This window comes from Lepidochelys kempii, chromosome 2 (genome assembly GCF_965140265.1).
Source record: "Lepidochelys kempii isolate rLepKem1 chromosome 2, rLepKem1.hap2, whole genome shotgun sequence".
Classification (NCBI taxonomy): Eukaryota; Metazoa; Chordata; order Testudines; family Cheloniidae; genus Lepidochelys; species Lepidochelys kempii.
In genome coordinates, this window is record NC_133257.1 from 26,997,051 (window position 1) to 27,021,446 (window position 24,396).

Genomic DNA, 24,396 nt, shown 5'->3' on the forward strand with positions numbered 1-24,396 from the left:
AATACAAGTCAATTTCTGCTCATAGGTATGAATGCACTAATTTTACTAAAGGGAATGATAGTTGGCTGCATGTTTCCAAGGAGAGAATTTGTCTTTAATATTGGAAACAACTGAAGATTTTTTAAAGTGTTAATTTGCTGTAATTCATTTATTTTCTAGTGTCTTGGTGTTGTTAAACTGTTAAAGTGCTTAAGCTTCCTCTGCCTTTGATGGGGAAATTTGGCATATTTGCAAGTACAACCCTTTTGCAGGCAGCCAATGCAGAAACAAAGGCTGGGTTAAAGCTGTTTAGGGGCCCTTTTTCTAAAATAAACAAAACTATGGCTTGAGCAGCCCTCCCCTTTGGAGCCATACCTCCTGGTCACCTAGGTTGTTTTTTCCTTCACTCAAGCACAAAGAGTCCTCTGGGAACATGGAACCATACACATCTTTTTATTTGGGGAAAAAGGAAACACAACCAAAATAAACATGAAAACTCAATATATGCATTTCCATATAAGAAAATGAGCAACCAAAATCAATGCATCAGGAATTTGGTCAGGCCCAGAGTTCCAAAATAGTAATTATCTGCCTTATTGAGGTCCAGAACTCTTAATCTCACCACAAACCCTACAACCTAAAACCCCACTCATGGTTCCAATTAGACCCAGTGGTAGTCAAGGGACATCTCTGTTCCACCAGCCTGCTCCAATGCTGAGAGAACTACTCTGCCAGCTCACAACCTAGTACGCAGCTATCTGGTCCAGTTCTGTGACACCAGTTCTACTTCCACTAACCTGGTGGTCATCTCAGCACTGCTGCCATCTGTTGAGTTGCTGAATAGTCTGATTTGTGCCACTGATGGTCTGGTCTGATCTCATTGCAAGTTCAGCTCTGTTCTGCCGCTGGGCTGGTCCAGTCCAGTCCTGCAGATTCAGTCCACGCAAGGCACAGAATCTCCAGGTGGGGAACCCAAAGCAAAACACAAAGCATACAGAAAGGGTCCTTACACCCTGGCCTAGAGCTCCTACTCTCTAGAACAGAAGCCTTTCTCCCTCATCCCCTGTTGAGCTTGGATTTCATTACCATACCAAGTTGACTACCGATAAACTCAGGCCGACCCACTTACTCCAAGGCATGTGTTGCACAAATCCTTTGGTCTTTAATGAATACAGTAAAAATTATCTATTGCTATTTATACAATCAAAACAAATTCCAACTAAAGAAACCAGACTCAGTACACTGAAATGTGTAAGCAACATTATAATTCGTATAACTGAAGCTGACTAGAGCTGGCTTTCCCTCTTCCGTCCCATAGAGGGAGTAGAGTTCTATCCCTCTAAGGGAGAGTCTACACTACAGTCAGAGGTGTGACTGAGGTACTGAAGATATTCCTGTGCTAGCTTTACTTAGGGTGACCAGATAGCAAATGTGAAAAATTGGGACCGGGGGTGGGGGGTAATAGGTGCCTATGTTAGAAAAAGCCCCAAATATCGGGACTGTCCCTATAAAATCGGGACATCTAGCTTTACTGTAGCGAGCACAGCTAAAAATAGCAGTGAAGACATGGTGGCATGGGCTAGGAACTTGCCGCTGCAACTTCATTTCTATTTTCAGCTGCACTAGCTAGATTAAAGCTAATGTATATATCCCTACACAAACTGCAATCACATCTCTGGTTGCAGTGTAGCTATTCCATAAATCTTCTGGTTCTGTGGCTTACATATTGTTTCACACTTAAATGACATCTAAGGCCTCCCTGAGTCACTACAGAAGTTACCCCCATCTTCAATTTCCCCATCTGCTGTGATTTTGACACTTTTCTCCTATTTCTCTGTGACTTTTTCAATGTTACAGAGATAATTGTGTAGGTGCCCTTAACAGCTGGGAGATCTGGCAGTTGTTTCAAGAGCAAATTTAAAGCAGGGTGTGGTGGCCAGCAGCTGGGAGTTGGGGGGCTGTATTGCATGACATAGGGCTCATTGGCAAGTTCGGCGCCAGATGGATTTCTCTCTTTTTTCCCCTGACAGCAATGTGAATGTTTAGATTTTTAACCATGATTTAGGTGGGGCTTCAGTGACAGCAGTATTTCTCTGAAAGTCACATTACAATCCGTCTGACAAATACTAAACATGTTTTTTTTTAAAATAGTCTAAATAGTAACAAACTATTTATTGTACTCTTGTGAATAATGTGCTTATTCAAACCTGTGCAGAGAGCCTTCACGAAGCCTATACACCACTTAAGACCTATATAAACTCTCAAAATATGACTGTGGGTACAGATGAATTTCACCCTTAAAGCACAGGTGAGGAGGGTAGCACTGCCTATTAGTTGCCTGACACTTCCCATTAAAAGGCCCTGCTTTCAGTTGCTTGTAACTTTGCCAGACTTCACCATTTGACCTGACATTTTTCCAGGCTGGGTGTCTGCTTCAGGCTGATTCTTATAACTTCAGCCAAAACATTTCAGCTGGTTTTGAGAATGAAGCTAGAGGAAAATCACTGTTTAGTACATATTAAAAAATTCTGCTGACCTTTTCCTTGAGAAGTTCTAGCACCCCCACACTTTGTAGTAGGTATTTCAAATTTGGCCTGGGGTGGCCTTTGTGTCGGGGATGTGACTTTTGCCACCCCCATGAAAAACTCCCCAAATGTGACAGTTATAAAAGCCTTTTAAAAAATCACAGCTTGCATATACTTGGTAGAGATTTATTTGTGCTTCATAGCTAAATTCCTCAGGAATTTCATCTGCAGTGGACATGCCCCAGACTGGGGTTAAGCAGAACTTTTCTTGCAGTTGCATCTCTGGACTGCTGCAAGCTGATCCAGGGGTAAGCACCGGAACTGAGAGCAGAGAGCCTGTCTCTCTTGTGCTCTCAATGCCCCCTGTCCCCCCTGCTAGACCCTGGCAGCCTGAAAGCATAAGCTGCCTGATTTGTACACAGAGGGAACATGAGCTGGACCTGTATGGAGGGGAATTGATTGAGACAATTAGCCTGGGGTGTGGACACTGGGACTACATTCTACTGTCAAGGAAGGAAGGAAACTGAGAATGGGGATTGGGGTGAGGTGGAGTCTGAGACTGGCTGGGCCAGGGGATGGAGGGGGAGACTGGAACTCAGAGGTGAGGGAGACTGGAACTGGCAGGGCAAGGAGCCTGGGAGCCAGGACAAATGTGGTTGGGAGGGGAATGAGAACCAGTGTTGTGCGGGAGACTGAGATAAGACGAGGAGCCAGGAGGAAGACTGGGCATGGAGATTGGAAATATTCAATCTTTTGTTTTATCCACATTGAACATGTATGTCCATATGCCTTATTTACTGGGTCTGAATAGTGCACAATAAGCAAGGCATGGGACCACACACTGAACAACAAGGAGAAAACAAAATGTTGTAAGAGCTGAGCTGCTCACTAAGTGAGCACCATCCACTCTTTGCACTGAAAGAGGCAGGGTCTTGTAGGAAAATAAATAGTATGAGATTCCAGAATTGAAGACTGTAGCATAAGGCATACACAAAGGGGTCTGAGTTAATGTTGCACAGGCAACCTTAATTCTCGCATTTCCTAACTTTTGAGCGCTTGACTTTGCAACCTTAATGATGTTCTTTTAATGTAGTTTTTTTCTGTGCACTATATTATGTAACAGAATGTAGTACTTCAGTTAGTGTCCCTTTTGGGATATACCAAAAGAGGAACTTGTCATGAGAGATGATGGAAGAAATAAAATACTTTGCAGTTAAATAGCTCATTCCAATCAAGAAGCTCAAAGAGCTTTACTTTAGTCTTACAATAGCCCTGTGACCTAGGGCTTTATCGTCAATTTTACAGGTGAGGAAACTGAGGCATCAAGAAAGGATGGGCCTGAACTTGAACCACTGATGGGAGTGGGAGTTTTGCCATTTACTTCAATGGGAACAGAATCTGCCCTAAAAGAAGTGACTCTCTCATGATTAAATAAGTCTGTGGCAGATCCAGGAATAACACGCAGGTCCTGTGCCTTTCAGCCACCTGTCTTAAATGCAAACCCAACTTTATTAGATAGTTAGGGCCAAATTCACCTGTGATATAATGGGCTTGAACGAGTATCCTAGCAGAAAATTTGATCTTAAAAGCCTAATACTGACATCTAGATGCTGACATGGTAAGTTCTTTAAATACAGGGGGGTTGGGTTTTGGTTTTTTTACATCTTGCATCATGTGGTATAAAAGATTCTTAAGCTTCACACACAGTTCCATTCCTGATAACTTCTACTGTTTGGTATGCCTTGCCCAGTGTAATCAAAATCTATACCCCTTAGAGGTAAGCAGCATCTATCTTGCCCCATGTACACCAGGCCAAGAATTGTGTTTGCTGAGCCTAAATTAAAGCCTAGTTTGGCTGGCTAGGATGGACAGAGGTGGTAGGGACCCAATTTATGACAGGACACTTTCCAAACTCAGTTTAAATATGATTTGACATGGTTCACAAAAACTAAACAGAACTAAACAATCTGAATTTGTTTAAAATGCTGTTTTACAGTACTCAGCAAACACTGAGCCCCAGTGTAGATGGGGCATCTGTATCATCAACATACAATCCTGAATCAGCAAAAAGAAGGAAAGAGGAACTGTCTCATATCCTCAGTCCTAATACCTAAAACATACCTTACAAAATCCCTAATGGAAATTCCACTAGACCCCATTAGAATACTCCAGTTGATTTCTTCTGGTTTCTACTGGAGGACCAAAGGCCGCATGAATCAGTAATCTAATGGACTTGTTGTTCTGTCCCAAAAAGAGGCAAAAAGGGGAACTGGGGGTATGACGGGGTGTGGATAGCCCCCACTGGCAAGATAGGGTTAACTCCACATTATGGGCGGCAGAAGTCCCGCCCCTCAGACTGTTGTACCAATAAAATAAAAACCAGCAGGATCTTATTAAAGGGAAAAAGGCAAAATACCACATTTATTGTGAATACAGAAAGAATCATAGTAAGCAGTTAGTTATAGCTATAACATTTCATTCAATCTCATATTTATTCTCACATTCATTCATACAAACACACACACACACACACACACACACACAGGTTCTGCAAGGTTGTTATCATAGTTACCAGCCTTAGAGTTGCTCATGCCAAGCCACTGGCCAGGTGGCCTGGACATGAGGAGGGAGCAGGGCCTTGTCAGATGCTCATCTGATGCTCCTGGAAGTTGGTTTGCAGAATCAGACCCCAAAGTTCTCACTTTTTAGAGTCTATTTTTATAGGAATTTCTTCCTATGCCAGTCTATAGGAATTGCTTCATCATGCTGTTGCTGAATCAATCAGCAGATAGCACATTCCTGACGGCTCCAAGATGTTATCTTGTTCTTTGGTTCTCCCATTCTTGAGGCTGTTGGGTGGATTCCAGTCTGCCCACCGGGGGGGGGTCCTCTGATTATTTCCACTTGACGCCTTCTTCAGCCGATGGACACTGGATTCTTAGGCTGGCACCTCCCTGATCATTCAGTTATTATCCACACCAAGCATCCATCCACATACATCCTCTATCTCTATTTTAATGACAATTGTTAATACAACGAAAGGGCGGGGAGTCTCTGGGTGCTGTTTCTGTTGTTAGAGTATTGTTTTGAGTCTCTCTCTCTGTGAACTGCTTTGAGAACAGACTCTGTCTTAGAATGTACTAACACAATTAGCAGCTTGCAAGTTTCACACATAGAGGGAGAGAAACAGTACCAAAAACCAAGAGACCTCTTAATTAGTAATACCCTGGAATTTGAACTATGGGGAATCAAACTCATTTGTGTTTTTAATTCAGAACTTCTTTAATATGATCCAACAAGACCATGCTGGGCATGCTCCAACTGCTTCCACAGTATAAAAGGGAGCAGCCCCGCTCATTCTAGGCTGATTGCTGAGGAGAGAGGATGGTTGGTGGATGCTTCAGGCCAGGAGCTGCTACAGCTGCAGACTGCAGGAGCCTGAGGACCTGGAGACCAGACTGATGACCTCCGACCCTCAGTGAGTGGCCAGGAGCCAGAGTTCCAAGGAGTAAACCCTGCCACAAAGCCTGAAGGTCCTGAGGGCATAGTGGCTGCTATGGAAGTGGCTCAGGGAGGCAGGGTGAGTGGTATCTACCACCTGAGTAGGTCAGCATGTTGTGGTAGGATTCCCCACTGACTGGGTGATGACCACTGACAGGGCCCTGAACTGGGACCTGGTGGAGAGGGAGGGCCTGGGTCCACCACTGTGGCCACCACCTGCCCCTAGGGGGCAGCCTACTTCCCTGACTCCAGCCACTAGGCCACCCAGCTCTGACCCCAAGTGCTGTTATATTGACTCTGGCCACTAGGCCACACAGCCCTGACCCCAAAGACAGTTATACTGGCACTGCCCATTAGGCCACACAACCCTGAGACTAAGCATAGGTGCTGACTCCCTGGGTGCTCTAGGTCTGGAGCACCTCCAGCCCCCCCTCCTCCCCTGAGCTCACAGCGTCCCTGCTCCTCTGCCTACCTCCCAGTGTTTCCTGCCCAGCTGAGTGGGTGTGGGGGCAGAGGCGGGGTCAAGCACCCATAGGAAAGAGGGGGAGTCGGTGCCTGTGACGCTAAGGGCAGTCATATTGACTCTGGCCACTAGGCCATGATGTTTTCAGCTGAAGGACAGTCTTGTAGACTGTAACCCCAGTGAGATCACACCCTGTCCCGCCCCAAAGGAGGCTGGGGTGTGCATACCACATGACAGGGGGTCATAGTGCATCACAAGCTAAATATGTCTAGTTGGCAGCTTGTGTCAAGTGGAGTGCCCCAGGGGTCGGTCCTGGGGCTGGTTTTGTTCAATATCTTCATAAATGATCTGGAGGATTGTGTGGATTGCACTCTCAGCAAATTTGCGGATGATACTAAACTAGGAGGAGTGGTAGATACGCTGGAGGGCAGGGATAGGATACAGAGGGACCTAGACAAATTGGAGGATTGGGCCAAAAGAAATCTCATGAGGTTCAATAAGGATAAGTGCAGGGTCCTGCACTTAGGACGGAGGAACCCAATGCACTGCTACATACTAGGGACCGAATGGCTAGGCAGCAGTTCTGCAGAAAAGGACCTAGGGGTGACAGTGGACGAGAAGCTGGATATGAGTCAGCAGTGCGCCCTTGTTGCCAAGAAGGCCAATGGCATTTTGGGATGTATAAGTAGGGGCATAGCCAGCAGATCGAGGGACGTGATCGTCCCCCTCTATTTGGCATTGGTGAGGCCTCATCTGGAGTACTGTGCCCAGTTTTGGGCCCCACACTACAAGAAGGATGTGGATAAATTGGAGAGAGTCCAGCGAAGGGCAACAAAAATGATTAGGGGACTGGAACACATGAGTTATGAGTATGTGAGTTCCCTCACAAGAGGCTGAGGGAACTGGGATTGTTTAGTCTGCAGAAGAGAAGAATGAGGGGGGATTTGATAGCTGCTTTCAACTACCTGAGAGGTGGTTCCAGAGAGGATGGTTGTAGACTAGTCTCAGTGGTAGAAGAGGACAGGACAAGGAGTAATGGTCTCAAGTTGCAGTGGGGGAGGTTTAGGTTGGATATTAGGAGAAACTTTTTCACTAGGAGGGTGGTGAACCACTGGAATGCGTTACCTAGGGAGGTGGTAGAATCTCCTTCCTTAGAAGTTTTTAAGGTCAGGCTTGACAAAGCCCTGGCTGGGATGATTTAATTGGGGATTGGACTAGATGACCTCCTGAGGTCCCTTCCAACCCTGATATTCTATGACTGAGTTGACAGTGCAAAACTGTTGCAAAAAAAGCTAACATAGTTCTGTGATATACTAGCAGGAGTGTTGTAAGCAAGACACGAGAAGTAATTCTTCCACTCTACTCTGTGCTGATTAGGCCTCAACTGGAGTATTGTGTCCAGTTCTGGGTGCCACTTTTCAGGAAAGATGTGGACAAACTGGAGAAAGTCCAGAGAAGAGAAACAAAAATGAACAAAGGTCTGGAAAACATGACCTTTGAAGGAAGATTGAAAAAATTAGGTTTGTTTAGTCTGGAGAAGAGAAGACTGAGAGGGAACATAACAGTTTTCAAGTACATAAAAGGTTGTTACAAGGAGGACAAAAAAATTTCGTTAACCTCTTAAGATATGACAAAAAACAATGGGCTTAAAATTACAGCCAGGGAGATTTAGGTTGGGCATTAGGAAAAACTTCTTAACTGTCAGGGTGGTTAAGCACTGGAATAAATTGGCCAGGCATGTTGTGGAATCTCCATCATTGAAGATTTTTAGGAGTAGGTTAGACAAACGCCTGTCGGGAACGGTTTAGATAATACTTAGTCCTACCATGAGTGCAGGAAACTGAACTAGAAGATCTCTCGAGATCCCTTCCTGTCGTACAATTCTATGAAGTTTCACCTTTTATGTATGTACCTGGAAATTTCAAGCATGTATATAAAGATGACCAGGTTGGAACTGTTACAATGGTACTAGCAACAATGAAGTGAGCTGTAGCTCACGAAAGCTTATGCTCAAATCTGTTAGTCTCTAAGGTGCCACAAGTACTCCTTTTCTTTTTACATAAAAAAAGACACTGTGAAAAAATATTACACAGTCAAATTATTCCCTTAAAGACAATGACAAACTTAAAGCTCAAAAGCAGAGGCTCCAGAAGATTTAAAAAAATATATGAATAAACTTATCTGGTAAGTGCTGTTTCTAGTTTTTTGTTAAACATAATTGCTACCTCCCTTTTTCCCCTCCCCAGCCTTATTCTAAGCTGATGTTTAGCAAGAAGCCCTCTGAAGAAGTCAAATACTCAAAAATCATATATACCTTTACACATCTCTTAAGGTTTTTAAAATCTGTTTAAGATTTATCTGCTACATTTTAACCATGAAAATCTAGAGCTGATTCTACTGTTATAAGAACATTTTAGTTAAAGGGAGTGAGTAGCAGTAAAAAGTGAAACTTTTCTCTTCCTAAACATGCTGAAGTTTTGGGTTGTAGTGTTTTTTAGATTTGAAATTGCTCTTTAACTTTTTTACTGATTGCAATAGTCTCAGAGCCAAGAACTCGTTTATCTCTTGCATCATCTCAATAGACTTAAACTCTTAGACTTTAAGATCAGAAGGGACCATCATGATCATCTACTTCAGTGGTTCTCAAACTTTTGTACTGGTGACCCCTTTCACATAGCAAGCTTGTGAGTGCGACCCCCTTTATAAATTAAAAACACCTTTTAATATATTTAACACCATTCTAAATGCTGGAGGCAAAGCAGGGTTTGAAGTGGAGGCTGACAGCTCACGACCCCCCATGTAATAACCTTGTGACCCCCTGTCTGAGAACCCCTGATCTAGTCTGACCTACACATTGCAGGCCACAGAACTTCACCCACCCACTCCTGTAATAGACCCCTAACCTCTGGCTGCTTTACTGAAGTCCTCAAATCCTGGTTTAAAGACTTCAAGTTACAGAGAATTCATCATTTACACTAGTTTAAACCAATCTATATTGTTCTGAAAAATGAGTTTTGGGGCACTGCTGCACTAACCTGCCTGACAATCAGAGTACTTTGCAAGAGCTCTTTCTTGAGTGACTCAGAGGTATGCTGCCTTTTTATCAGCCCCTCAAGGCTCACTGTAGTCTCAAGCATATATTTTCAGTTAGTATCTGCTATGTGTGTCGGTGAGAAACATCTTGTTTGTTAATTATCAGAGGACCATTTAGAATGGAACTGGCATATAAGAAATTAAGTAGTTTACATTTCTAAGGCCTTCAGTAGTGAGAGAGATGGGTTTGCAGCACGTAGTCAAAGATGCAAAACCTAGAAAGTGAAAACAATTCATTTAACTGAATACTATATTATTGTGCATTGTACATTAATTTCCTGTGCTATTTTTATGCTGCTGGTTCTAATCAGACAAAGTGTATTCTGTAAAAAAATAAAAAAACTTGTTCCTGTTTTAATGCATTTTATAAAATTGGCTCTTCATTCATTTCAGAGAACTCAGCCAGGACATGCACAGAGCCCTATTGAAATCGAAGGGGAGGGAGATCCTTCCACGTGGAACTAAGTTTATTGGGACGTTTGTTTCAAACATGCACAAAAAATCCAACAATATACAGTCAGTAGAGACATGTGACATGAACATAATGAAGCAAGAAAGGGTCATTGGATTTGCTAGCCCTGATTCAGGCAAGCAGCACTACTCAGGAAAGCATTCAAGAGTGTGCTTCCATGCTTTTCTGAACAGTGATGGACTTAAACTCATAGACTTTAAGATCAGAAGGGACCATCATGATCATCTACTCCAGTGGTTCTCAAACTTTGGTACTGGTGACCCCTTTCACATAGCAAGCCTCTGAGTGTGACCCCCCCTTATAAATTAACAACACCTTTTAGTATATTTAACACCATTATAAATGCTGGAGGCAAAGCGGGGTTTGCAGTGGAGGTTGACTCGTGTGCAGTTTAGCTGGTAGCTATGTTGTCCACAGTTTGCAGCCATAGATTCTTTACATGTTTCTGTGCAAATCAAAGCAGCTTAAACTCGAGGAAGATGGCGTGTGGAACAGTGGATCCACAGGACAACCTGTATCTCAAATTTGAATGTCCAATGGGGAAACATGGTTACTTCAAAAACATTTATTCAAAGTGAATACAGCTCTCTAGAAAAAGCTGTCCATCTCTTAAGAAAGTTGTTTAGCTGGTGTAAGCTAACTTCCTGTTAAAACTTCTGGATGCACTGACTGGCTGGTGCATTTGACCAGAGGCTGGAAATGAAAATAGGCCTGAATTTCCTTTTAAATGTCACTGAATAGTCCTATTCCCCATATGTTGGTGAAAGAGCATATAATCAACTACAACCTCTCTACCTGGAGTACAGTATGGAATGCAATTAACTGAGCAGAGCCAGATGAGAAATTCAGCGAAATACTGGGAGCAGCCTTCAAATCATACGATATGTTTCTTTTGCTGTGCAATGGCAGTTATAGGGCAACTGAGTCAGCAGGTCAATTTACATTTCGAGCATCAGGTCACTTCTACAGATCACTGTCCAAGTTGAGTGAAATAGAAATGCTACACAAGCAACATGAGTGCTGAAAAATTAAATTAGATTTTTAAAATCCTTTGCTTTAATGCTTTAGGGTATTTATGGCAACTGAAGAAAATTTGTATTAAAAATAAATCTTTTGAACATGGAAGTGGCCCTTTGAAACACTCATACAATAATTTATTCTTTGGTTAAAAATGAAGACAGTTAATTTATATTCTTTAAAAATGGTTGTTTAGTGGTTGGAGCTGGAGCTTTATCCATAAGGAAACAATATATTGTGCTGAGCTTCTATCTAGGCCCTCTAGGGAATCTTTTTGTTTGTTGTATTATATTTTTAGTAATCTTTAGAAGAGCTTCCCACAATTATGTGGCAGCTTAAATGATTGGCTTGATCATTGTATACAGTCATCGTATTTTAAAATCTCCATAGCATTTTAAACCAAACATTTTTACATCGTGTGATTAAGCTCAGCTTCAGGCCATGTCAAGAGACATCTTAATTCTCTGTGGGAGAGAAACGGTCTCATGAGATGACAATCAGAAATCTCTTGGACAAACTATGTAACATTAAATTAGACTGAAGTCTTCTACAGTGATGGACAAGACCCAGTTGGAGAACAAGCTTACAGAGTGAATTGTACTTGATAGTCATGTGAAAACAGTGGACAGAGTAAAGCCAAAGAAATTATCATTCAGATAATTTAGATTTAAATTAGGCTACATTTAGATTGGAAGCTCTTTGGGGCTCAGGCTGCATGTCTGTACGTACTTCTGTGAAATGCTTAGGCACACTTTGGTAGCTCAATAACAATAATTATAGGAGGATCAGACACTAAAATGCTGAAAGAACTGCAAAAAATTGGGCTATGCATCAAGAAAGGATCAAAACTATTCCTTAATAGCCTCATGATTCTTATAGGTCAATAGGTTTTATGGACAAGCTAATTTCAAGTATTTTAGATCTGATTTGCAAGAAAGGATCCCTTCCGTAATAGGAAGTGCTAGACCACAAATATCAAAATTCAGCCCAAGTACCAGAATACCAAAATTAGGTGAGACAAGCAGTACAATGATTTTTAAGTACATGGGTGAGAAAAAGAACTGAATGATATTCAGGAGATATGAAAGAACGTTTTAGGAATGAATCATACTCTTCCCTAAAGTTAAGCTCTGCCACTAATCAAGAATAATGTGGACTGTGACAAGTAGGTAAACAGCTGGCATACCACCCAGTAGTGGGGAGAAAATAATTGTAGCTGTGGGGCAAACCCTTCCTTTTATTAAAAGTGCCATGTTATATTTAATGTCCTATTGAGAGCGGAAGGACTTCTGATTAAAATGCATGGAACTCAATATATGTACCGCTGAAATAACAAGTCAGTCTTGCTGAGACTAAAAATTTGTGGTTCCGGGGAGTTTAAGTGTTTTCAACCTGGTGCTTCAACCACTAAGCCACTATACTGAGAAAAAAAGAAAGGGGTTAGTAGTGTTACAGAAGGCATTTTCTGACAGCAGGCATCCTGGCAGCATTACTTTACCCCAGCAAAGTTCCATGTGGGGCATAAGGAGAATCAGTATTTGCTTTGGATAAAGATTCTAATGAGACACTAAGGAAAATGAATGCTGAAAACTTCAAAACTGAGTCAGAAGAAGAGGGATCAGGAGACTAGACTGCATATTTTTACACTGTTTGTTTGATATGCTGTCATCTGCTAAGATATATTGTTGTCTGATATGATAGATTTGCTCAATTACAGTAATATTGTTTAAATCCTTGGAGGGAAAGCGGAGTTTCCTGGTATTTCCGTGTTCCATTTTGTTTATGTGCTGATAGTCTACTTAAAAAAATGTACAATATTGTTTTATAAGAAAGTTTTCATTATGCTTATATATTTAAGGTCTCTTTGGGACGAGGATGATTTATGGCACTTCATTTTATAGTTGAGCCAATATGTTGTTTGACTTTGTAGCCATGGTTTCAGAGACTCGCTGATGCCTCATAGAGATGACTGAAAAACATTCTATTCAGAAAAAAAGGTTTCCTGGTTTTCTATATTGTTTCTTCCCTCCAATAAAAATACATTCTTTGTTTACTAATCATCTACTCCTGCTGCTTATTTTTCACATGCAGTCATAATCCTTTCTGTGAGATAATACAGTTGGTTGCTGGGGAAATGCTTGCTATTTTCAAACTCCCAAAACATGTGGTGCTGAAACCAAATTACTTCAAGCAAGGAGAAAGATAGGGGGTGCATAGGTGCCATGTCCAGCCACAGGAGGAAGTGGTTACTGAACATTGTTGAGGAAAGGGAGAAGAAGTATCCATAGTACTCTAGAGGGCAGGAGTGAGCTGTGAAGGTTGGAGGGAAGACCTGACAGCTGGGCCTCCAGTGGGGAAGCAGGCTTTAAAAGGGGGCTGCCATCTGACTCATGATTTTTGATCCCCTGCCCTGAGGCTGATCCCTGCATGCTGTGCTGGGGCTGACAGTATTTCATAAGCCTGATGCCCAGGGCTGTAACTATACAGCTGCCTCGCCACAGACCTGATGCCATGTACCCTAGCAACTGCGCTAGCCACTCCCGCCCCAGAGGGGGCGCTACCACTGCCCTCTTCCTTTCCGGGCGGGCTATTTCAACCGCACCGGCTCAGCGACCACGCGCAATTCTTCTTCCTCAGCTCGTTCTCCACGGCCCGGGCCCTAGCCCCGCCCCCTTTCCTTGGGCCTTGTCAGTCTCAGCGGTTGCGCATGCGCCTTTTCAGCACTTTTCAACGCTCCGCCCTTTTCCGTCGTTCTGCTACTGGGAGGTCGGGGCTGGGGCGCACGCGCATTTGGTATCTTCTTGCCTTCCCTCCCGGAGTCCTGATCGTCATAGTGGTTGCAGTTCCGCGCATGCGTGTTTGGTCTCCGTGCCGGGAGGGGGGCATTTTAACAGTAAACATCCTGCCGATTTGAACGGCGGGTTTGGGCGGCAGGAAGGGCTGCGGCCGCCATCTTGTTTGTTTGAGTGGCTCGGATCGGGGAGGAGGCGGAGCGGTGTAGTTACCGAGCCCAGCCCCGCCAGCCGCTGCATTGGCCTCCCCTGCCGCCACGCAAGACTCGGGGTAAGGAGCCGGCCTCGCTGCGCCCGCCGCGGCGGAGCAGGCAGCGCGTCTCGCGGGGGGATCCGCCGCCGTCCGAAGGGCGGGGGCGGCCGGGCTCAGGGCGCTGCGCTTCCTCCGGGACGCGGAGAGGCCTAGTCCTCGCCGCCCCGTGCTGCGGCTGGGCACCCGTGGCCCGCTGCTCCCGGGGCCCCTCCAGCCGAGTCCGGGAGGCGGGGAGACGCGGGGCATTAATGTGTCTTCTGGGGCCGCTTCCCCAGAGGCGCGCGGGGGTTGCGGCCAGTGCCTGCGGGAGCCGGGAGGGCAGCTCCGTAGTCCGCTGCCCCCTGGAGCCTGCCCAGCTGCCGAGCGGAGGCGGGTGAGGCCCGTGAGGGAGCCCCGGGCAGGCAGCTCGGAGCAGTTCGGCGTGAGCCTGGGGTGGGGGAGCTGCTGCAAAACTTCTCCATAAGCGAAGGTGACGTGCCCCCAAATCCCCGCTTCCTAGCCCCTCAGGTGCGGCCCTGAGCTGCTGGATGTGAGGGGCTGCTGCCGGCATTGGATCCGTGTCCAGCCCGGGGCACCGGGCAGGTGATTGGGGGCGGGGGGTTCAGTGCGTATCTGGCGGCGGTGCGCTTTTAAATGTGAAGCGATCAGAGGCCCTCAGTAGAAATCTTTGCTTCCCTCTGTACGGGGCAACTAATTTATATTCATATAGACTATTATGTGGGACACTATTTTGCGAACCTTTTCCTGAAACTGTAAACTCTGGGATTGGGTTTATGGGGGATTGCTTTTGGGGTTGTGGGAAGTGAAGGTTTAGAAGGGGGGGACCTGAAAGGGAAAAGTTTGAGAACCCCCTTACACTAGAAAATATGTTTTTGGAGGGATGGGTCAGTCCTGTATTAGCAGAGGTGGATAATCTAAGGCTTTTCTACTAGCAGTAATTAATGCAATAACTAGTGATTAGTTTAAGTGGTACATCAAAGAGCTATCCCTGTTACCTTTGCTCGATTTTTAGAGTTGAGGTTTTTGGGACAATAGGATTGCCTGTATTGCCCTCTACATGTTTATAATATTTGTAGCTCTATACTATAATGACTGTAATCTAATCCTGTCTTCATGGTTTCATCTGGTCTCCTGCAGAAGTCAGGAAGGATCTTTCTCTCACACACACATACACTCCTGATGTACAACTGTATTCTGGAGCGGGGGGGGGGGGTGGTTGGGCTCACCTTCCTCTGAAGCATACCACTCACCATACCTAGAGATGGGATACTAGCTGGGGTGGACTAGTGCTCGGAAGTGGCACAGAGAATCTTGCTCACATGCTTATGCTCTAGCTGATCACTAGATTTGGTGTTTGGGAGGAGTTTTCCCCAAGATCAGATTGGCAGGGTCCTTGGGATTTTTTTTCACCTTCCTCTGCAGCATGAGAGGAAGCCTGGATTGTGTGCTGGATATATCTCAACTAAGTGATTCTCTGCCATCACAGGGATCTTGGGATCCCTGCTGTTCTCAAGTGGTGGTGCACAACAGTTTAGCCTCCTGAGGACTAAAATTATCTTTTTTAACTGAAGTCATTGGACTCAACATTGGGGTATATGGGTGAAAAACTTAATGACTTGTGATGTGTAGGAGGTCAGAATAGATGATCTTGTGATTCCTTTTAGCTTTTCTGAAATCTGCCTCAGAATCACCCTGCTTGCCAAAGTTCAGCTGTAACAGTCACGTTTTCCTTTTTTTAAAATGTTTTTTTTGTTGCTGTCTTATTTAAATTAATTTACCTTGTTCGTTGAATTTGAATACTTTGGGCAAGAATATTTCAGAATTTCTACAGTAGTTTCTTTGGCCAAGATTCAGCAAACACGTGCTCTCTTTCACAAATGTGAGTAGTCTTCTTGACCTGTCTTTGTAGGATCGGGGCCTTAATTTACTTTCTAAAGACTTGTAAGCATGTGGCATGCTGTGAATTTCTAAATAGTAATTAAAACAAAATGAACCCAGTATATTGACAATCTGAGAAAGTGGGTAAGGTGGGAAAATTGGCATATAAGTTATTTAAGTTAATCAATTATAGAGAAGATTGTGAGGAACTTCAGGGACCTAACCAAGCTAGATAAATTGACAGATATTGTGGTAGACTAAGTTCAGTGTTGGTAAAAGCAAAATAGTGTCCATTGAAGGGAAAAATTTGAACTAGCCTGACCATTAACTTAACTCAGGAAAGGGGCCTGGCGCTCATTGTGGGAGTGAAGACCTACTCAGTGTGAAGCTGTGGTCAAAAAAGCAAGAAAGACATTAAGATGCATAAGTAACAGGATGGAGAATAATATTAAAACTATGCTATTATGTAAATCAATTGAATACCCTCATCTGGAATATTATGTGCAGTTTATCTGACTCAAAAAGGATATAGCAAAATATAAAGGGGCTAAGGGAAGGGCAGCAATAATGTGGGGTATGGAAAAACTCTGGTATGAGAAGTGATTGAAAAGATGGGGATTTTTTACCTTAAGAGACAAATGCGATGTAACATGATAAAAAGTATATAAAATAATGATAGAGAGAAGGTAGATCAGGAACTTCTGTTCTCCCTTTCTCTTAACCAAGAACAAAGGAACATGATGGCAGATTCAAACTGATAAAAGGAATTTTTCATGCAGTGTGTAATTAAAATGTGGAAAAGCCCAAGATTTTACCTAGATTCAAAGAGCTGTTGGACACTTACAGGGCTAACGAGTATTTCCAGAATTACAATAGTTTAATGCTAATACATTTCAGAAGGGATATAAAACCTAATGCTTTAGATTTAACCCAATCTCTAATGACTGGAAATTAGGATGAGCCTTTCTGGGGGGCAGATTATATCACATCTGCCCATTCTGAGGTTTTTTGCACCTTCCTAAGACGCATCTGGTGCTGGCCGTTGTCCAAGACCGGATGTTGGGGTAGATGGACCAGCGGTCTAATTCAGTGTGGCAATTTCAACATTCTTTTTTTTCAGTTTTACTTTATATACACGGTGTGGTCAAATGTACAGACACAGTATAGTCAATTTTCCCGTGATTGTTTTGGTCTTTCTACAGCAACGTAGAGACACGCTTTAAACAAAATAGGAATATTTGATTATCAAAACACAAATAGGCAGGAAGGTTCAGGGACAACTGTAGGATTTGAAATAATTTTAACTTGATTAGACTTCAGTTTGGTGTCACTTTTTAAAAGGACACATGTTTGACAGGGCCAAAATTTGATCATAGCAGAAAGTTTCCCAGTCTGAGATGAGTGGGGCTGCACATGAGGTGCCCAATAGGTTTGCTGGGCAGAAGAATAGATCACTGTGTAGAACAGTGGTTCTCAACCAGTGGTCGGGGGCCATGAGCAGGTTTCAGGGGGGCTGCCAAGGATGGCCAGCATTAGGCTTGCTAGGACCCAGGGCAGAAAAGCCAAAGCCCTACCATGCAGGACTACAGCCTGGTGCCCCAAGCATCCCCACCCGGGGCTAAAGCCGAAGCCTGAGCAACTTAGCTTCACGTGGGTCCTGCTTGCTACCCCCCTAACATCAGCCCTGGCTTTTATATGCAGAAAAACAATTGTTGTAGCACAGTTGGGCTGTGGAGTTTTTCTAGCATCAGAGGGACTCAGAAAGAAAAAGGTTGAGAACCCCTGGTGTAGAGGAAAGTTGTAGGATCCCAGATCTGATCCATTGCTTCTCTAGTTAAAATGGCAGGTGGCTACTTGAAAGTAATTACAAAGAGGAGTCCTTGTGGCACCTTAGAGACCAACAAATTTATTTGGGCATAAGCTCTCGTGGGCTAGAACCCACTTCATCAGATGCATGGAGTGGAAAATACAGTAGCAGGTATAAATACACAGCACACGAAAAGATGGGAGTAGCTTTACCAAGTGGGAGGTCAGTCTAACGAGGCAATTCAGTTAACAGTAGGATACCAAGGGAGGAAAAATCACTTTTGTAGTGGTAATGAGAGTGGCCCATTTCAAACAATTGACAAGAAGGTGTGAGTGACTGTTGGGGGAAATTAGGTTTTGTAATGACCCAACCACTCCCAGTCTTTATTCAGGCCTAATTTGATGGTGTCCAGTTTGCAAATTAATTCCAGTTCTGCAGTTTCATGTTGGAGTCTGTTTTTGAAGTTTTTTTTGTTGAAGAATTGCCACTTTTAGGTCTCTAATCGAGTGACCAGAGAGATTGAAGTGTTCTCTGACTGGTTTTTGAATGTTCTAATTCTTGACATCTGATTTGTGTCCATTTATTCTTTCTTGTAGAGACTGTCTGGTTTGGCCAATGTACATGGCAGACATTGGTGGCACATGATGGCATATATCACATTGGTAGATGTGCAGGTGAACGCGTCCCTGATGTAAGGAGAGTGGTCACTTTAGATAAGTTATTACCAGCAGGAAAGTGGGTTTGCGGGGGGGGGGGGGTGAGAAAACCTGGATTTGTGCTGGAAATGGCCCAACTTGATTATCATACACATTGTAAGGAGAGTGATCACTTTAGATAAGCTATTACCAGCAGGAGAGTGGGGTGGGAGGAGGTATTTTTTCATGCTTTGTGTGTATAAAAAGAACTTCTACATTTTCCACAGTATGCATCCGATGAAGTGAGCTGTAGCTTACGAAAGCTTATGCTCAAATAAATTGGTTAGTCTCTAAGGTGCCACAAGTACTCCTTTTCTTTTTGCGAATATAGACTAACATGGCTGTTACTCTGAAACACATCCCTGATGGTGTGGCTGATGTGGTTAGGTCCTATGATGGTGTCCTTTGAATAGATATGTGGACAGAGCTGGCACCGAGGTTTGTGGCAGGGTTTGGTTTCTTGGTTGGTGTTTTTGTTGTGTGGTGGTTAGTTGCTGGTGAGTATTTGCTTCAGGTTGGGGGGCTGTCTGTAAGCGAGGACTGGCCTGTCTGATACAGACTAACACGGCTACTGCTCTGAAAGTAATTAATTACCCTTCCTGCATTTGTTGTGAGCCCTAATGTTGTTGGTTGTAGGAGCAGCTCACATGCACAGGTGTATAGTCAAGGAGTACCAGGCCAACCCAAGCTTCTCTTTGCACATCTAGCAGTTAGTTCAGCATTGGGTTGTATCAGATGTCCTATTCTTCCCCCCCCCCCCCCCCCCCCCCATCTGTCTGCACTTTTCTGGAGAGAAGAGTCAGACCAAAAAAAGTAAAGGAGAGAAAAGAAAGAAACAAGGAAAAGAAAATATACTGGATTGGTCCTGCTTTGAGCAGGGGATTGGACTAGATGACCTCCTGAGGTCCCTTCCAACCCAGATGTCTATGATTTTACGACAGAAGCATGAGAAAAAGGCAGCAACAGTTGATGCCATGCTGCAAAGGATCGTGGGTGGTGCCTATGCACCAGTGCACCCCAGGTGGGGATTCCAAGAAGAGAAAGTTGGTAAGCACTTCAGTAATAATTCCACTGGAAATGTATTTTAAAATTTGTACAAACTGCATGAGAATGTATTCTCATTGCAATTTTGGGATAGTGCATTAGAACTTAGAAGTGATGCTGACTTGTGTATTTTTTTTTCAAGCAGACCACATTGAATAAAGTAGACATTGCAAATGGAAATTAATGTTTTAATGTAAGGTGTTGTAACTTATAAATGCATTTGTTAAATTATTTTTAGTCTGGTAACGTCACTCCTTAAATTTTCCTCTATTTATATGTATAACCTTCTGTGGCAGCATGTCCATAATATATGGAGGAAAATTGCTAATCTCTGCCAGAAGCAATTTACTTCTACTTTGTTTCCTCTTTTCAAGATTTTCAATACTTGAAACAAGTAACTCTCATTCTTCTCTAACATTACACTTAAGTTTCAGGCTATCCATAACCCTTGCATAGATTTAGCTATTCTCAGTGCTAGTCCTGTGAAACATCAGAATGCTGACCACTTACCATTTGGACTTCCTATCCCCATCTTCCCCACAACAAAAGTGTAATAGGTTCCCAGCCCTGTTTGTTGTATTAATGACCTGTTTGTGTGAAAGATTAAACCTTTCCCTATTGCATTGGGGAGCACTTCCTCGCTCCCCCTTCTCCCCCCAAATGCCCATGTATATTCCCTAAATAGAAGAAATAAACAATTTGTCCTCACAAGGACCTAATCTTGTTACCCCCTTAGCATTAGTGCTTGTGTGTTCCTGGCACTGTAGGAAAGTTACTTCCTCTTGTAGCTCTAATATGGGGAGCATGCAGACTGAGTGCAGCAATATTGCTGAAAGATAGTAGTGGTAAAATAGCAGCTGCTAACATGGCTATCTGTGCTGTCAGGGAACTGGAGTGAACACAGTTGCTTTTGTGTCTTATTGGGCCACATAATGCTTTTCATGTTTAATGGGAAGCCTTCATTATATTTTCAGGCCTGAGTCAAGTATGTTTGATCTTTCCCTGAAGTTTAAGCTATATATTTTGAGCTGATTGTGAACATGTCAAATCTAATAATTATGCCAATCCACAAAAATCAGAGAACAGTTTTTATAACTGGAGTTGGAAGGTTGTGACAGAGTAATGCTGATGGCTTTAACTCCTCACTCCTTCTCCATTCTCTTATTCCTAATGTTTTTGAGAAATATTGCATTGTACAACAAACCCACCTCATATATTTGTGGAATACTTTTTTAAACCCATTGCACTGAGAAATACAGTTTGATTTATAATGTCCCCCTTCATTTGAAAATCTGGGTGGTTCCCATAAAATTCCTCCTTCAGCAAGTCTTTTGGAGGATCCTCTACATCTCTCCTTCTCCTCCCCCCAACTTTCAGTGGGGGTGCAACAGATTTCTGTCCTTGGGTCCTTTCTCTTCTCCCTCTTTACGTTAGCTGGGGGTAATCTCATTTGCAGGTACAAATTCAACTACCACAACTATTTCTGGTGACTCTTAGATCTTTCTCTACTCCAGGCCTGTCTTTCTAGCCAAACAACAATCTCAACATGTCTCCCTGCCATGTGGATGTCTAGCCATAAATCTAAGCTCAACATGGCTGAAAGGGAGCTCTTCACCTTCCCCTCACCTCTCTTTTCTATCATTGTGAGCAGTACTACCATCTTTCCTGTCACTCAGGCCTGTAGCCTGGCTGTCCTCTTCAACTCAGTCCTCTGCCTGACTCTTGGCAGTTCTTTCTGCATACAATCTCTAAGATTTGGCCTTTCCTTTCATCCACACTGCTAAAACTCTCATCCAAGGTCTCATCATCTCATTTCCCAATTAGTGCAACATCCTTTTCTCTAGCCTTAACAAATGCAAATTTGCCCTGCTCATATCCATTCAGATTGCTACTGCAAAAATCGTTCTCATAGCACATAGCTTTGATCACATCATCCCTCTCTATGAATCCCTCACGGGCTCTCCCTTCTCTTTCACATCAAACATAAGATACTTGTCTTTACATTCAAGGCCCTTTGAGTTCTATCCCCACCCTATCTATAATCTCTCATTTACTCATGAGAGTTGAGTCCTGCCCCTGAAGAGCTTGTAATGCCAAGCTCCGTCACCCACTTCTTAATCTTCAAAGGAGTGCTTTTTTTAATGCGGCCCCTTATGTTTTGGAGGAGCTCCCTATAAACATCTGTAAAACTTAACCCATTATACTACTTTAAAACTTTTTCCATGATACCTACAAAAAAAATTAACAATGGTTAGGCTGCCAGTGTGCTGAGACACTACCTGTAATACTGACCTATGTTGTTGCATTGTTTCCTTGTACTCCCCCATTTATCTGCCTGTATCCATCTTTCTCATGCCTTATACCTATGCTGTAAGGTCTTTGGGGCAAGAGCTGTTTTTTGTTGTTGTTGTTGTTCTGTTTGTACAGTGTCTAGCACAGTGGGATCCCAGTTTGTGACTGGAGCTTGTTGGTGCTATGGTAATACTCTAGCACTAATAAAACACAAATTCCGATAAGTATAAACCAAATTACATGAGTGGGCATGCTGAGATCAGGTTGCAGAATATTGCACAACTGTGAAGTAACTGGAACAATGTAAGGGTATGTCTACACTGCAATTAAACACCCATGGATGTTGTTAGGGGCTGTTTAAATGCAGTGTAGACTTCTGGACTCAGCCTGGAGCCTGGGCTCTAAGACCTTGCATGGTGGGAGGCTCCCAGAGCTTGGGATGCAGCCTTAACCAGGAAGTCTACACTGCAATGAAACAGTCCTGCAGCCTGATTCAGTGAACCTGATTCAGCTGGCACAGGCCAGCCACAGTTTATTTGCAGTTTAGACATTGCAATTCTGTAAACCCTTGGGACCACAGGTTTAAACGTGGCTTGGAATCACAGGAAGCCTACATTCTGTATGCCACCCTGCGTTTTGGAAACTTTCCAGCAGGAGACAGTTGTCAGTTTTGCTAGAAATTGATGCTCCTCTGCTTGATGCATCGAATTAAACCGTTCTGGTCCTAGTGTCATATGCTGTGCCTGCTGGGGAGGTGTTCTATATAGGAGCTTTAAAGGCATAAGTTTGATCCTCCATTATAGGTACAATGAGAGCGAGAGAAGGATAGAAGAGGCAAGACAGATGGTGATTGGACTTGCCAGGAGCTGGATCCATCCTCTGAGGATGGTAGCATGCTCCCCTTACTTGCTCATTTCTGATTAGATGACTAGTGGTTTTGGTTTTCTACTTCCTGAATACATACACTTAATTACTGGTAAGGATACAATTTTTGTCACAGAGGTCATGGATTCCATGACTTTAGTGGACCTCCATGACTTCTTTGGCATCAGCTCCCACCACAGCAGCAGATCAGGAGCAGCTACCTGCGCCTGCTGCAGTAGCAGCAACCAGGGCTGGAGCAGCGGCTGACAGTCAGCCCTCAGCAGGACTCGGACTGTTAATCTCAATCTCAGACTTTTTTAGTAAGTCACAGATTGCGGGCTTCTGTGAATATTTGTTTATTTCCCGTGACCTGTTCATGACTTTTGCTAAAAATACCTGTGACAAAATTTTAACCTTAATTATTAGGTTCGTATGGGTTTCCCCATAATCTGGTGATGGGATTGTAGTCTTATGTCTATCTCGTATGGTGACCATCCCTCATAAATACAGTACATTTCCTCTTCTCAAAGCTGTTAGGAGCGGGCTCTTGCACCACCAGCAGCAAGACTAAAGGACAATAGGAAAACCATGCTACACTCAGAGGGAAAGGGCTGTAGATAAGAAGAGTTCTTTAGGAAGGTTGGAATAAACATATGGAAGGCTTTTAAAATGAGTAGAACTCTTAACTTTTTGTTCTGGAATGAAAAGATGCAAGAACTGTTTGAGGATGGAAAGACTATAATTTTTGTGTGTGTGAAAAGTTAGGTCAATAGTATTCCACATGTGCTGGAGTCTGAATAGCTGGCACTTGATAAGACTATGTAGAAGACTGTGGTGAATGGAGATGGAAGCATGAATAAAGATTTTTACAATGGAGGAGTCCTAGTGACCAGCATCGGGAAATAAGCTCTGGGAAGAATCATAGATAGGTCTAATAAGAGACCAAAGTTCATGGTCAAGGATGATGCTAAACTTAGACCATTGCTGGCAGATGTTTGTCTAGGTATACTTAATCCTGCCTCAATGCTGGGAGATAGACTTAAGTGGCCTTTTGAGGTCCCTTCCAGCCCCACATTTCTGTAGGTGACTTTTTTCTAGTTTACCTGCTCAAGTTTCCAATGCAATACAATTATACACTTATAAACATATAGCCACCAATGGGAAAAAAGAGCAAAACTCTCTCAATCTTGAACGAAATCCTTTCATGTTTCAAGGTATGAGGGGCATTTTTGATCTACTTGAAAATTTCTGTCCTTTTTTTCTTGTATAAAACCATTCTAGAATCTTACTGGTTGAAAAGAAAACATGTCGATAGCCTCCAAGTGGCGCACATATACATATGAATGTTTGCAGTAACCCAATTCAATAGAAAATAATTACATTTTTCTTTACAGGTTTGCACCTTATAGGTGGCTGGGACAATGTTCTACGCCCATTTTGTCCTGAGCAAGCGTGGGCCGCTGGCCAAAATCTGGCTAGCGGCCCACTGGGATAAGAAGCTAACCAAAGCCCATGTATTCGAGTGTAATCTAGAGAGCAGCGTGGAGAGTATCATCTCACCTAAGGTATTTATTTTACAGTGATCTTGATGTTAATGTTGCTGGTTCAGCAGAGATAAATTATGACAGCACATGATCAATATACAAGAAGTAACTAATATACTGATGCCTTAACCTGAAAAATTCTAAAAATGTTAACTTTTAATGAAAAAAGTATGCTCG

The 24,396-nt window shown here is 43.3% G+C and overlaps 1 protein-coding gene across 3 annotated transcripts in view; it reads left to right on the plus strand.

The window, feature by feature from the left end:
* Positions 1-13,910: 13,910 nt before the first annotated feature.
* Positions 13,911-24,396, plus strand: part of RAD21 (RAD21 cohesin complex component) — a 32,567-nt gene continuing 22,081 nt past the window's right edge. Inside the window, exons 1-2 of one of the 3 annotated variants that reach the window (XM_073330282.1) lie at positions 13,911-14,113; positions 24,070-24,240. In XM_073330282.1, the coding sequence (XP_073186383.1) occupies positions 24,097-24,240 (144 nt within the window). In that variant the 5' untranslated portion in view covers positions 13,911-14,113; positions 24,070-24,096. Of the gene's footprint in view, positions 14,114-18,787; positions 19,523-24,069; positions 24,241-24,396 lie in introns of those variants that run through there. The other 2 variants (XM_073330280.1, XM_073330281.1) reach the window with 2 other exon arrangements.